This window comes from Ctenopharyngodon idella, chromosome 9 (assembly GCF_019924925.1).
Source record: "Ctenopharyngodon idella isolate HZGC_01 chromosome 9, HZGC01, whole genome shotgun sequence".
Classification (NCBI taxonomy): Eukaryota; Metazoa; Chordata; class Actinopteri; order Cypriniformes; family Xenocyprididae; genus Ctenopharyngodon; species Ctenopharyngodon idella.
In genome coordinates, this window is record NC_067228.1 from 11,812,478 (window position 1) to 11,826,708 (window position 14,231).

The following is a 14,231-nucleotide window of genomic DNA, read 5'->3' on the forward strand; positions in this document are numbered from 1 at the left end:
TTTTTGTTCAAGTAAGGTTTAATTCTCATTATCCAGCTCTCTGGAAACATAATCACTTCTGACACACAATCAATACAACTGATCAGTCACTCAAACTGTTTTCTTGACAGTCCTAAAAATTCCAGAGCATTCCCAGCAAGCAGTTTATCCTAAACAAAACAGTAAAATGAAGATAAGATGCAAAATGAAAAGTATTGCATATTAGTGCTCTACATGCACTTAATATTTATTAACTTAATCACAGTATTATTAACAAAAATGAACAGTTTAGTAGCAACACTATAAGTTCAATTTTTGCAAGTGTGTTCAGATAGATAGATAGATAGATGTTTCTTACCTTTAGCAAACTATCAAACTCATCCATAGATTCAATCAAAGCGCCTGGCTCCAGTTCCCCAAGTGGAAACGGGTAATCTGTTCCTAACATCACTTTATCCTGCAAGAAGCAGAATCCTTTATTAAATCTAAAATAGCACATATTTTGTTTTCTGCACATGAAACATCTAGCTTTGCCATTTCATCAGTTAGAGTTCACTTAGCTCATTGTTGTAGCTCAACAGTATGGTATCTCTTCTGTTGCAGGGGGATTTAGCATTGCTGCTGATATAAGAATTAAAATAACTACCTTTCCTATGACTTCCATGAGTAACTTCAGTGAAAGTGGGTCATGCACTAGAGAGTCAGTGTAGAAAGATCCCATGTATTTGCGTGGGTTGATTTTGTTGTCGGTTGCACAAAGATCAGGACGCACTTTAAAGCCATGCTCAATTCGGCCAATGGTGAATGGAAAAGCACCACCTGGAACACAAAGTATGAACTATAACACCACATCCATCAAGACATCAAGTAACAGCAAAAACCAAAAAACAAACAAACAAACAAAAAAACATCTGTCTTTATAGTTCAAGGTTATCACTCCAGCTGTTTTGCTGTGCATGAAATCATAAATTGATTATCTAAACATAAAATAAATATTTTTTACCTCCATGAGCAAAGCAGACCTTAAGTTTGGGAAATCTTTCAAAAACACCTCCAAAAATCATGGAACAAATTGCCATTGTAGTTTCTGCTGGCATACCTGTCAGAAAGAATTAAAGCGGGGTCAAACAATGACTGGGATATACTAGTCTTCAATAAAACTAAATCAGTAAAAATGATCACAATCTGCTATTAAATATAAAAAACTGTAGGATGTCCCATGTCAAGACACCCAATCAAACCCACCAACTAACCAAGGCAGCCAGTATTTTGCCATTCTACCATCTGTCTGCATGTCCCACGGATGCACAAATATCGAACAGTTGAGTTCCTCAGCAGCCTGTTGTAAAATATTGATGACAAAATTTCTGATTTTAAAATGCCCTACACACTGAGACAAAACTGAATGACTACTTGACAAAATTATTACAAAGAGACCAAATACTTTAGTGTGACTGTGGTACGTTCTACTAAAGACAAATGGACTTACAGCGTAGACAGGATATAGCTCTGGGGCATTGAGGTCCCATGTGTTTATATGAGAGCCAATTTGCACTCCAGGGAAGCCTAGCTGATTCACACACCGCCTCATCTCTTGTACTGCTAGATCAGGGGCCTGCATGGGCAGAGTGCCCAGCCCAACGAAACGCTTAGGGTATCGCTTCACTGTAGCAGCCAGATCATCATTCAGAATCCCACACAGGTCCAGTGTGTCATGGGGCTTGGCCTTTAGAAATGCAGAGGAACATTGGACTGAAATAACAGACAAGCATCAAAAAGAAATTATAGTAGTGAGGAGTGTAAAAGAGGTAAATAATGGGTTTTAGGTAATATAAGAGAAAAGTGTCATTGAAACCAAGCGTTTGGTTAATTTTTACACGGATTCTTACCCAGTAGCTGAACATCACAGGCACAGTGGAAAGGGCCTGTACTGTCACTCCTGAAAAACATAAAACAAATCTCTGTAATAAATAAATAAAACAATGAACTTAAGTTAAGCTGTTCTGTAGATAAAGTAGAAATAAACGTGAATATGCATAAAAAAGAGGGCGGAGCTTTAACAGCTTGCGCTTCGGTTGCTCAACAACAACAAAGCTGGAGAATCTCACGCAGCCAAAATGAGGATTGTCAGTAACGGTGTTCAGCCTTATATTGTTCAAACCGGAGTCGAACACTGATGGAGAGAGTCAGGAAGAAGTTACAACTTTTACAATGCAACTGGACGTTTCTGAATGGTTAGTGGATAAATATATGCACTTTGCTGTGGAGTTGATTCAACTCATTGACTAGCATGTGCCGTCATGTTAATCTTTTGTGCAAATCCAATGGTGAATTGACCCTCGTTTGTGAAGCAGTCTGGCGTAAAATGATGGCATGGCAACAACACTCAACAACTCTTCCTCTTCTCTAAAGCAGCCCAACTTGGCCTAAATAGTGTTCTGTGCAGCCAACGACAGAACAGTTAGCATGCTTTGCTCTAACTTTTGCCATGGCATTAGAACTGTTACAGCATTGTCCCTTGCGAAAACAAAATGTTGGCGCCGTGGGTGGAAACGTGCAGATTAAGGGGCGGTAATATTATAATAAAATCCCCTTCCTGCGTCACAAGGGGAACGAAATCTCGAACTCTGAGCGGCTTGTTTTTTCACATGAAAGGCTTACCAAAACAAAGAGTTGTCCTTTTTCACATTTTCTGGGTTGGTAGATGCACCGGGCACCTGATTATAAATAGCACTTAAACACGGAAAAAGTCAGATTTTCATGATATGTCCCCTTTAAAATTCATTTTCACATTTATTTCTACATTACATTATCTATATTACATTTGTTGTATAGATGGATGGATGGATAGATAGAAAATAGATAGTACAGAATTTAAACACTGCTTTACTGTATTTACCATGCTTGTCCATATCCCCAATCCGAGCCTCTGCATCCCAGCAGTTCTCCTGGACCACTCTGAACAATTTTCCATCCTTCATCATTTTAGCTTCTCCCTAGTACACACAAACCCATGGTGTTTTTTAACAGAAATTAGCTGCATCTGACATTTCTGTGAGTCATGTATTCACATTGTCACATGACAGTTAGTATTTTTAGCCACTTGGTGGCAGTGGAGAGCAAGGTAAAATACAATCCAATGGACTTTAGAATGAGAGGAGGTGCAAAGTTTTTGGCATGACAAGCACATTTTACACCAGGAATCAATGTTCATTTGCAGTTAGAGAATATGGATTTTTTAAATATATGGAGTGTCATTCATTCAACCAAATATAGTTTATTTAAAAGTTTTTTTTACAATTATCATTATTGCAGTCATTAACTCTATATTGATGTTTGTTTATTACAAGGTAAACTGTGTTTATAAGGCACATTTGAAATGGTAGGATTTATCAAGGTCTATGTGTGCATTTATATGCAGCAACCGCATAGTTGTGCTCAAGGTGATCCGGTTTTATTCTGCTACCTTACTGAAGCTAAACCCCATGTGGAGCTCTACAGCTGCTCAGACAGGGGGCCCAGGGAAGGCCTGCTGTCCTCTTTTTCCACACACACAAACACTCCTGACTGATATTCTCAAGAATGAGTGTTTTTTTTTAGGAAGGCTTGCTCATTTGGTTTAAAAAGAAAAGCAGTATTGCCTGAAGAGGAATTAAAGGGTTAGTTCACCCAAAAATGAAAATTCTGTCATTAATTACTCACCCTCATGTCGTTCCACATGCGTAAGACCTTCGTTCATCTTCAGAACACAAATTAAGATGGATTTGGATTTTTGATGAAATCCAAGAAGTTTTCATCCCCCATAGAAAGCAAAGTAATTACCGTCATTCAAGGTCCAGAAAGGTACTAAAGACATTGTTAAAACCGTTGATGTGACCGCATTGGTTCAACCTTAATGTTATGAAGCAAAAAGAATACTTTTTGTGCACAAAACAAAACAAAAATAACGACTTTATTCAACAATCTCTTCTCTTGCTACTTATCTGGACCTTGAATGACAGTAATTATGTTGCTTTCTATGGGGGATAAAAAAACAAACTCTCGGATTTCTTAAAAAATATCTTAATTTGTATTCCGAAGATGAACGAAGGTCTTACGGGTTTGGAACGACATGAGGGTGAGCATTTAATGACAGAAATTTCTTTTTTTGGGTGAACTAACCCTTTAAGGCAAAAACAAAAAATGCACTGCCTAATGAGCAGTTCTTTCCATTATGTCCGTTTATTCAGTCTTTCAGTTTTAAAAAGGTTCTTCTTATTGCAACAAAAAACGGAATAAGTCTGAGTAGACCAGAAACCACCAGAGACACCAGCAGAAACCCAGTACAGAACAATCCAATTACTCTACAGGCCTGCAGGTACATAAAGAGGCTGGCAGATGCTTTAACATCCTCCTGCTCCGAGTGGAGGATCAGATCTGTCTCTGCTGCCCACTCATTCCTCATGGGGGTCGTAACATACTCTTGCACACTCACACTTTCTCTCAGGAAGAGCTCATGCCAGCTGGATCTATGGCCAAGCATGCAGAACCTTTTCCATCCAGCTGGTGTTCTTCCACTATCATTAGACTAAACTGCAGATTGAGCTGATTTTCTCTGTGAGCAATGATCATTTATGAAAGAGCGTATTAGGAAAACATCTTTCACGTTCCAGTGCAGATATTTGCATTTTTAAACTTACTTTGCAGTGATGGTGGAGTTGAATGAATCCGTCATATCCATACCTCTGTGAAACACGAAATGTCAATATTGAGGTAAGTTGTATAATGTAATTTTACACTACAAAAATATTACACTTTTGCTATGGCAATGAATGAAGGAATAAATAAATAAATAAACTTGGATTTAGTTTGCTTTTTAAGACATGAGAAATGATTAATAGTATCTTCCTCAGCTCGCTCAGATAAACAAGCAATAAAGGTCAGGGTTAGTGATAAATCCCTTTCATTAATGTTTAACAGATGCATACATTTTAAGAGTAAAGCTGTGGTCTTGTCTTGCTTAACACTTTTTTTAACATTATCACGATAATCTAAAATTAGACAAGCAGATTTTCTTTATATTTAGATATTAAATTAACTTTAATCTACACCTGACCAAAACATCAAAATCCAGCAGGGGCAATTTAGAGGCTTGTTGAAAGAAGCAAGTCAACTGGCAAGTAAAATCATTGAAAAATGGACAAATATGTTATATAAGCCACTTAAATTTTGGTTAGACCACGATGACCCATAACTAAATATAACTTTCCAACCTTATGCAACCTACCTGTTTCAGGTCGGGCCATTCCTTTGGTAAAATATGATTATGAATATCGATCTTCATTCTGCTGACATTAAGAGCTCAATTCTTAAGTCAGAAGGTTTGACAGCCTTGTAAACTGAATGTTCACTCCTTGTGCAGTTGTGAATGTTCAGCAGTGCGTGAAGGAGAAAACAAACATTCCCACCCCTGAGTCCTGTCTTTTAAAATGGCCCAATGAAAACCCCCTGGAAGAGAGACACCAACCAGCATTAGCTTTTTATAACTTGAATACATACCTGTATTTTATGAATTATCTGAACAAATTCATGTGTTTGAAACGTATGCAATACATGCTATGGCAAACTTTTACATAAAATACAAATGGTTAAAAAAATAACAAACATAAAAATAAGGTTTAAAAAATTATAAAGAGAGGCTGCTGTCTGCAAGAACTATTTTCATGTTTGTTTCGTTGAATTAAGGAAATAGTTGCCCTGCCTCATTTATTAACTAATAACTTTCCATCCTGCACAACAGTGTCCTCTAGCGGTTACTGGAGGTAGTACGTCAAACGCCACTGGCATTTTATCTAGTGTTCTTGCTGTTAAAAAAAATAAAATGAAATAATAGTTGAACTGCCAATGTCATCCATTTATTGCCACAGATGAAAATACTAATGAGTAATGTTTACTGAGTTTAAAAAATATTGCAAATAACTGAGTTTGAATCAGAAAACCTTTTAAGAAATCGATTTGTATAAAAAGCAACATTATTTAAATCCATGTATTTTCGTTTGTAAAAAACATAAGGGACATTTCATTTCCCAAAATGAACCGTGATGAAGTGACCATTACAAGTAGCTACGCTTCACATCACTAACGGCCTCATAAAAACGGTTGCTAACTTTCCTTTTGAACTATCGAGTAGCGTCTCCTTCCTGCTTTGTTCAAACGGCATTTTGAATTCGCAATGTCTACGGCGTTCGTTGTTTATTTTTTTGTATTGTTAATTGAAAGTGAATTGGGAGCAAACAGCGCGTTATTGAAGTAGGAGTAGGTTTTATATCGTGAATGGAAGCGAAGTTGCTATTTTTTCCTGCAGTTTGGAGCGTGTTTATCCAAACACTATAGAATAACACAAGACGTGTCACTCGTATTATTGTGTTTTGAATGAAAGAAAGTGCAACGCGCAATATGGCGGAATAAGTCCCGCCTTCTAAATAAGAGCCAATCGCCGACTGGTAAAGTCATCGCATCACTGCAGCGGCCGTTAGAAGCTCCGGTTTCTATAGAAACAGTCAGACGCGCGCCTCCAGGTCTGCGCATGCGCATTAGCTTGATCCAGCCTAAAAATACCGTTTTTTGTCATGATTCGAGCGTTTAGAAAAAAAAATGTATGAGACAGTGTTGTCAGATTTCATTGGTGATTACAAATATGAAATTTAATCGAAAGCTTGGCAAACAGCTTTGGAGAATTTGATGTTTCCCCATTCAAAGAGATATAGGAGCTGCACTTGAATGCCCGAGAGGCGTTTCAAAGATGGCCGCCGAGTGAAATGACTCGTCTTAAAGGGACTTTGCTTTGGTTTATCTCACCATAGAGGGAGCTCGAGAGCTAACGTCTGTTTTCCGCTCGAACCAGTCCAGACTCCAGAGCGGGTTTCTTACTAGTGAGGGAATGGAAACCCCGGACTGCATCGTAAGCTATGTGCCGCAACCGATTCTAAAGATTTCATTACTCATGTTAATCATAACATGAGTAATCATGCTGATTAGCCTACCTGCTCACAATGCTATTGAGAAATCTTGAAATCCTACCTACCCTACCCTACCCAGAGCCGTTGAAAAACATTTAACGGCTCTTACCCTACCTTTACCGGTTTTAGGACAATCACGCATTCACTACTTATTGGATTTAATCCAGTATGTCATCGGTCTACAAGCTGCTGCGTCGAGGACGTCCTGCTGAAAGGTTTGGGCCATAGACTGTAAAAAAAAAAAAAAAAAAAAACGACAGGGAGGGAAAGTTACTGTCGCTCAGCTCCACTTCCTGCTTGGTTACGTGCACAGCCCGGCGCTTGAGATTCTTTTTGGTTTTCTTTTGGAGCGAAATTTACCCGCCCAATTAGGTTTCGGGGCTCCCCCGATAAAAATCGCGTCCCGGGAGGAATAATCCACGTTTTTGGCGCGGTTCCCCTAGTAAAATTCGCATTCCAAAGAAGGCTAAATATGTTATGTGGGGTCGCTTCAACCCGCGGACATGAAAAAAACGACCCGCGGCAATGGTGTAAAAGTAGCCCAATTCCGCGGGAAAACCGCGAACTTGGCAACACTAAAAAGTCCATTGTAAACAGTGTAGAGATGTATGAAGCACAGCTCACACAGAAGTCACTTTCAAACCAGATTTCTGTTGGTCACCGCGGCAAGTGCCTGACCAACTCGAACCCGTTGCAAAATCGACATGTGGAAAATTGTTCATCCACACTCCATTGTCCGCAAAAATGTGACGAACAACGGTAAATGTGATGTGACGCACTGTAACCTGCCATTTTTTGTCCGAAACTTAAGTTATTAAGATTAAAATGGTCACTTATGTAGACATATAGCGATAGCCTATCACATTAGGCTACTAAATAGACTAACAAGTTCTGGTGTGATTGCTTACAAACACAACTATTACTAATACAAACATTATCTAAATTAAGGTGGAAATGGTGACAGCTACTGACTTTGTCATAGGCTATGAAACTAATAAAACCGTTTCTCAAATCTGAAGGAGGAACTACAACTGAGCTGCATCGCCTCTAAGATCAGATGATGTGCAAAACAAAGACAAGATATGTTGAAACTAGAGAGCGAGGCAGCATCTTATCCAAACTATCTCCATGTCAAATTACAGTTGGGTGGCTTCAGTTCTTGCGCTCGGATTGGAGTTGTTCTCGGTGGGAGGGTGGGGTGGGGGTCCGTTGCTGATGCTGGGCAGATTGCGTTTATCTCCGCATCTCTGCTCCGTTACCCTTAATGCTGCCACTGGATGGCTGCGCGTCTGTGTTCGACGTGAGATTATTTATTGAGGGCTTCATCTGATTTCAAAAAAAGAGAAAAAGCAAACAAACATGACAGACAGTACGACTTCTGATCCATGCTCTGTTCCCAATCCGACTATTGTGGACCCGTCGGCTGTGCGAAACGGACAATGCGCCGCTGCCCAGGATCCGAACCTACCCAAAAGAGGGAGCCAGGGCGATCCTTTCAATATGGACCGGGACCAGGAGATGAAAATCACAGATAGCGTTGAGGGCCAAGGTAAACGCATATCATCTCTTTAACATACAGTAGAACAAGCTGTACTTTTCTAGAGTTGTTTCAGAAATGCATTTATAAGACAATGACATTCTTTAAAGTAGAATTTATTTGGGATGTGATGTGAATAAGACTAAGGAGGCTCGCAAAGGTTGCGGTCCAAAGAGGCACGCAGGCGCTCTTGAACCTATTAATAATTCAGGTGAGCACAAACAATCACAGTTTAAGTTAAGAAACAGACCCGAGATTAAACATCCTTTCTGGGTTTGCGCGATCAAGAGTAGACTATTGTTTAACAAAATATATTTAAACTAAATAGCTTTTAAGTGAATAGATGGACATGTTCTGTCTATTTCAATGGATAAACTTCTTTTTTTTCCTTCAATTCATTTTGTCATGTCGCGCTCTGTATGTCGCATTGAGTCTGTGTGATACTGCACAAAGCGGCTGCCTAAATGTAATGTTTGAACATTTGCAGGTATCGCATCTATTTCGTTCATTTTGTTATTATCATAAACTTTCTTAACTCAACGTTGTTGTCAGGATTGTCAGCAGTGACGTGGCTCGGCATGCATATTACGTCACGATGCGATTTTCTCAGTTCTTGCAGTTCGAAAGATCCAACAGAATATGCAATTTATTAATTTCTATATATATATATATATATATATATATATATACGCGCGTGTGTGTATATATGTGTATATAACCACTTCACTGTCAAAACATACAGTAAAGAAGGGTTACGAAGCAGGTGTGAGGACATCAAATAAAAATAAAGTGATAATGCTTTGTTGTAGCTACTGTTCTTCATTCAGCCCATTTGCTTGTGTATTATGTATTTTATATATATAAATATATATATATATATATGTGTGTGTGTGTGTGTGTGTGTGTGTATGTGTATATATGTATTATATATGTATATGTGTGTTATATATATATATATATATATATATATATATATATGCAGTCAAACCAAAAATTACTCAGACGTTTTTGATATTTTTTTACTAGTGGGTGCAAGACACTATAGTTCATTTATGTAAGTGAGGATAGCAAAATATAGTAAACTGTGACATATTATACCCAAAAATTCTTCATACAGTGGGCTACCAGTAAAATTGATAAAAATTTGGAACCAAAAATTATTCAGACACTTTAACCTGACTATGTTTTGCTTAAGTGTTATCTGACATAATTAAGATTATTTTTTTCTGACACAGTTTAACTCTGAGATCTTGTCATATTTTATTACCATTTTTTAAACTATAGTGAATAAACTGTCTTAATGAATGAAATGTTCAAGGTGTCTGAATAAATTTTGGTTTGACTGTATATATAATACATATACACAAGCAAATGGGCTGAATGAAGAACAGTAGCTACAGCAAAGCATTATCACTTAATTTTATATTTGATGTCCTCACACCTGCTTCATACCCTTTTTTATTGTGTGTTTTGACAGTGAAGTGGTTATATAATTTTAATGGTTGTTTGTGACAAAGAATAAAAATCAAAAGGTGATTCAAATTAATGAATTAATTGTAGGCTATTTGTATTTTTTATTAAATCTCCATGACTTCTAATTTTGTACAAAAAGTTTTATTTCAGTCGAATTATGAAGTGCTTTTGCTAACCTGCATGTTATTGCAACAGACTCAAAGCACTTTTTCAAGATTTGGGAGGAACTAACGTTATATTTTAGGATCTGGCCATCTATGTTTGTTACGGTTCTGCTATAGACTTTGTTTCTGCTATACTCACCTCAAGTGGAGCTCTTCAGAGGTGCATCATATCTCATATCAGCACTTCCACTCTTAGAAAAAGCATTAGTCTCTGCACCTGCAGGATCTGAGTGTTGCTGTATGCTGTAGCACCCCCCTGTGCAATGAGTTTGAGCCGCTGAATTATTCATAAGACCCTTCAATTCTCCACCGGTGAAATTGTGAGGGCATTAGAATGTGACTAAGAAGTCTAAGAAAGAGACAAATTAACGAAAGAGCAGAAACAGGAATTTTAGTTAAAAGTAGCAGTCTGTTGTTGTTCAGCTCTTTCTCTTTCTCTATCTTTCTCTTTCTCTCTCTCTCTATATATATATCTGGTCTACTACTGTGATAAAATCTATTTCAGATAATAATACAACCTGTGGTTGTTCACTTTACATGTCACTCAAACAGTCTCTTCCTGTCTAAGCTGCAATGCTGACCAAACTTTATCATTTAGTCAGAGATCTGTTTGCTCAAGACTTGGAGTAACTTGAACTGGCAGTGGCAGCCATCAGGATGGACAGCTAGTTTAGAGCTCGCATTGGCAGCCTTAAGTAAATTCTTCGCACACATAAAGCAAGTATAGAATTTAAGCCACCATGGCCAGTTGGCAGTCAGAATTGTTGGCACTACTGTCTTATAGGCCTACTTTTTATGAAAATGTTCAGTTTTTTTTGCTACTTAACTGCAGTTATATAAAAGGGGGTCACAGTTGCTTATTAAACTAAAATAATACATGTTTCTTCATATTTGTTTATTGAATTTGAACACAGCCCTGTTGTCAGAAATGATGCATATGTTCTTAAAGGGAAGCATATCCTGTTTTTCTAAGTAACATAATTAATTCTGAAATGGCTTAATTCCACTTACAGCTTTTCTTACAAGTTGAATAAAAAGCAAATCTTTTAGCCGATGTCCTTTAAGCCATTAAGAGGAATGTTTCTATCTCTTTCATGCAAACCCTATTAAGCATGGAAGAAATGTTAGGTCATGTGGATGTCCTGCTTCCACATGATTAGCAGACGGATGGAGTGGGGGCAGGCCCTTTACATTGAGTTTCGCCTCATTTTTATGTGCCTATAGTCTAGAGTTTTCATGATGGGAAAGTACAAACTGAGCAGATTTACTGTGTGTAAAGGTTTGTTTGGTAATAGATCTGGACAAACAAAGTTCAGCTTGACTGGAGTGTGTTTTTGGTTTGGAAATGAAATAGTTTTGAACTTATGGGTTACATTTGTGCGAGTGCAACACATGCTCCCGATCCTTACTGATGAAATAAATCATGTGAGTGGCCACATTCCCCAGCTCTGTTTTTCAGCTCTTACAATCACACTGACTGACCACCTATTGACTCTGCGCTCATAACCCTCAGCATGTGACTTCCATGGGCTGACAGATCAGTTTGGTGAACATGGGGGAAGATATACACAGCCTCCCACTGTCACGATGACATAGCTGCCATTCATTTTGAACAGATGACAAAGGCATATTTGAGTTTTACCTCTTTGGCAAACACAGCACAATATAAACATTACTTGGACGCTTAACAATAGACAGTCAACAGGTTCTGTGGCTTCTCTTATTCTTATTCATAATTACACTCACGGATTAAATTTGTGACCTGTGGTGTAGTATTATTCACTAATAATGCCCTGATAAAGACTGCTGAGGGACACAGATGTATTGTTTGCACATACCGTCATTTGGAATCTGCATGTCCTGGATGAGATGGAGACCTCAACTAAACATTTAACTATCAGCTTGTAAGTTATGCTGGTGTTTGTAGAAGTCTGTTTCTGCCTCAGAGCAAAAAAATCTTTCTCTTAATTGCAACTTTATATGTCAGAGTGTGACTTTATCTCATAAAGTCAAAGTGAGAGATATAAAATTATATTACCGTTCAGAAGTTTTGGTTTAGTAAGATTTAAAAAAAATATATATATATATTAATACTTTAATTCAGCCAAGATGCATTAAATTGATCAAAAGTGAGAGTAAAAACATTATATAACAAAAGATTTCTATTTAAAATATCTGTTGTTCTTTTGAACTTCCTATATTCACAAAATTTTTAAGCAGCACAACTGTTTTCATCATTAAAAGAAGAAATGTTTCTTGAGCAGCAAATCAGCAATGATTTCTGAAGGATCATGTGACTGAAGACTGGAGTAATGATGCTGAAAATTCAGCTTTGCTATCACAGCAATAAATTACATTTTAAAATATATTAAAATAGAAAACTCTCTTTTTAAATGGTAATATATTTCATAATATTACTGTTTTTACTGTATTTTTGATCAAATAAAATACTTTTGAACACTAGTGTACATTGTATAATATGAAGTCATAAATACCTTTTAATATGGTTATTTTACTCTGAGTTGGAAACAGGCTTTCATTACTGTCTCATCCTCCAGCAGCTAAAGATCTCACAGGGCTCTTAGCAAACAGCATTTAAAGTCATATCATTTGTGACTTGATACACAATAAACTGAATTTATTAGTGCCATCTAAATCTTGTTGAAACCATTTTGCTCTGCTAATTAAACACAGAGTCATTGCCCCTGTGACAGTGCAGATTCATTTCTGCTCTTTAATATCTCTCTCTCCAGGCTCAATGCCTGTCATGGTCCAGTGAGTAAATAATCAGCCCCTGTTGTTTGTTCCCCTATAGTGCACTTAATTTAATTGTATAATGGCCTTTAACCAGTGCATTATTTACTTTTTTGACAGGTCTCTTGGAGAGCAGTATGCGCCTGAAGCCTCATGAGGCTCAGAGTTACAGGAAGAAAGCTCTGTGGGTGTCCTGGATCTCCATTGTGGTGACGCTCATCCTGGCTGTGGCAGCTTTCAGTAAGTTCATGGTGATGCTTTTCCTGTCTGTGGCAGGCAGCCTTCAGGATATTCAGCTAGTTTCAGTTAGAACTAGTATCAATCACCTACAGACCGCCCACAGTCTGTTCACCAACTGTCTGATGCATATTGCACACAAGACTGGAAAATACTACTTTCTCAGTCTGGCAAGCTCCAGTCTGATTGACTAAATTATGATCACTCTTATTATACATTTTCTGTACAACTGTTCGCAGTGATGTTCCAAAATTACTATTTTTTAAAAAAAATCCATGCCACTCAATTGTGGTGTAATAAATTTCAGATAAACCTGTCCCTAAACGACACTGTACATGAATCTCTTCCTGTCTAAGTGGGCCGTTTTTGGCCAAAATAAGCTGCAATGTGGACCGGACCTTATGCTGTTGAGTCAAAGCCCTGGCTATGTGAGATATCCATCAGGATGGGCAGCTAGTTGAGACTAGAACTGGCAGAGCCAGTCTTCATTAAATTCAAGTATAGTATAGAACTGACCACTGTGGCCAGAATAGGCATTAAGAATTGTTGGCACAGCTGAGGAATAGTTCTTAAATGTTTTAGGTTTTCCTAGTGGTTGGGATATGTTTTGATAATTACAGGAAACTTGTATTCCATTATAATGATAATTTTAGTGGTCGCATGTGAAGTAGTTTATGATCTGTGTAGGTCATTGTTGTAACAAGCAATGAATGAAAACTCTCCTCTTGAGACACTGAAGATAAATGTTTTCATGATAAAGATTTAGTGTAGTGTAGGTGTTTGCTGCCATAGTAGAGCTAAACACATTTTTGTATTTTTTTGGTCAGGTAGAAAACAGCCACAGTTATTTAAGTATACAAACAAACAAACAAATAAAATAAAATAGTAAAAAAAAAAAAAAAACAATAAAGTAAATTGTAATGATATAACATACAAAGTTTCTGTTAAACCTACCTCATAGTGGGCAAACATTCAAAAACTAGATTTACCATAAATTATTCAGAACTGTATCAAATTTATGAACAAATTTTATTTTGCCAGTATATATATATCTATCTGTTTTGCATGCTTATGTTTAGCAGTGTTGCA

General features: G+C 37.5%; 2 protein-coding genes across 2 annotated transcripts in view; one reads left to right on the forward strand and one right to left on the reverse strand.

The window, feature by feature from the left end:
• acmsd (aminocarboxymuconate semialdehyde decarboxylase) lies at positions 1 to 5,677 on the reverse strand. Its single transcript, XM_051905285.1, has 10 exons — positions 5,246 to 5,677; positions 4,659 to 4,703; positions 2,879 to 2,975; positions 1,869 to 1,918; positions 1,469 to 1,705; positions 1,225 to 1,318; positions 983 to 1,078; positions 626 to 798; positions 338 to 436; positions 1 to 149 (listed from the first exon to the last, which is right to left on the reverse strand). Exons 1-10 carry the CDS (start codon positions 5,300 to 5,302, stop codon positions 87 to 89), a joined length of 1,011 nt encoding a protein of 336 aa, XP_051761245.1. The 5' UTR covers positions 5,303 to 5,677; the 3' UTR covers positions 1 to 86.
• A 2,489-nt stretch (positions 5,678 to 8,166) lies between these two features.
• The window catches only part of tmem163a (transmembrane protein 163a), a 39,150-nt gene continuing 33,085 nt past the window's right edge, over positions 8,167 to 14,231 (forward strand). Inside the window, exons 1-2 of the mRNA XM_051906822.1 lie at positions 8,167 to 8,526; positions 13,026 to 13,145. Of these exons, the coding sequence (XP_051762782.1) occupies positions 8,337 to 8,526; positions 13,026 to 13,145 (310 nt within the window). The 5' untranslated portion in view covers positions 8,167 to 8,336. The remainder of the gene's footprint in view (positions 8,527 to 13,025; positions 13,146 to 14,231) is intronic.

Bases quoted from the DNA above. Each gene is read 5' to 3' on its own strand.
- acmsd (XM_051905285.1), bottom strand. From the start codon at position 5,302: ATGAAGATCGATATTCATAATCATATTTTACCAAAGGAATGGCCCGAC. The intron at 2,976-4,658 runs GTAAGTTTAAAA...TGTGTGTACTAG, and splicing joins AACTCCACCATCACTGCAAA to GGAGAAGCTAAAATGATGAA. The intron at 1,079-1,224 runs GTGGGTTTGATT...TCTTTCTGACAG, and splicing joins CTGGCTGCCTTGGTTAGTTG to GTATGCCAGCAGAAACTACA.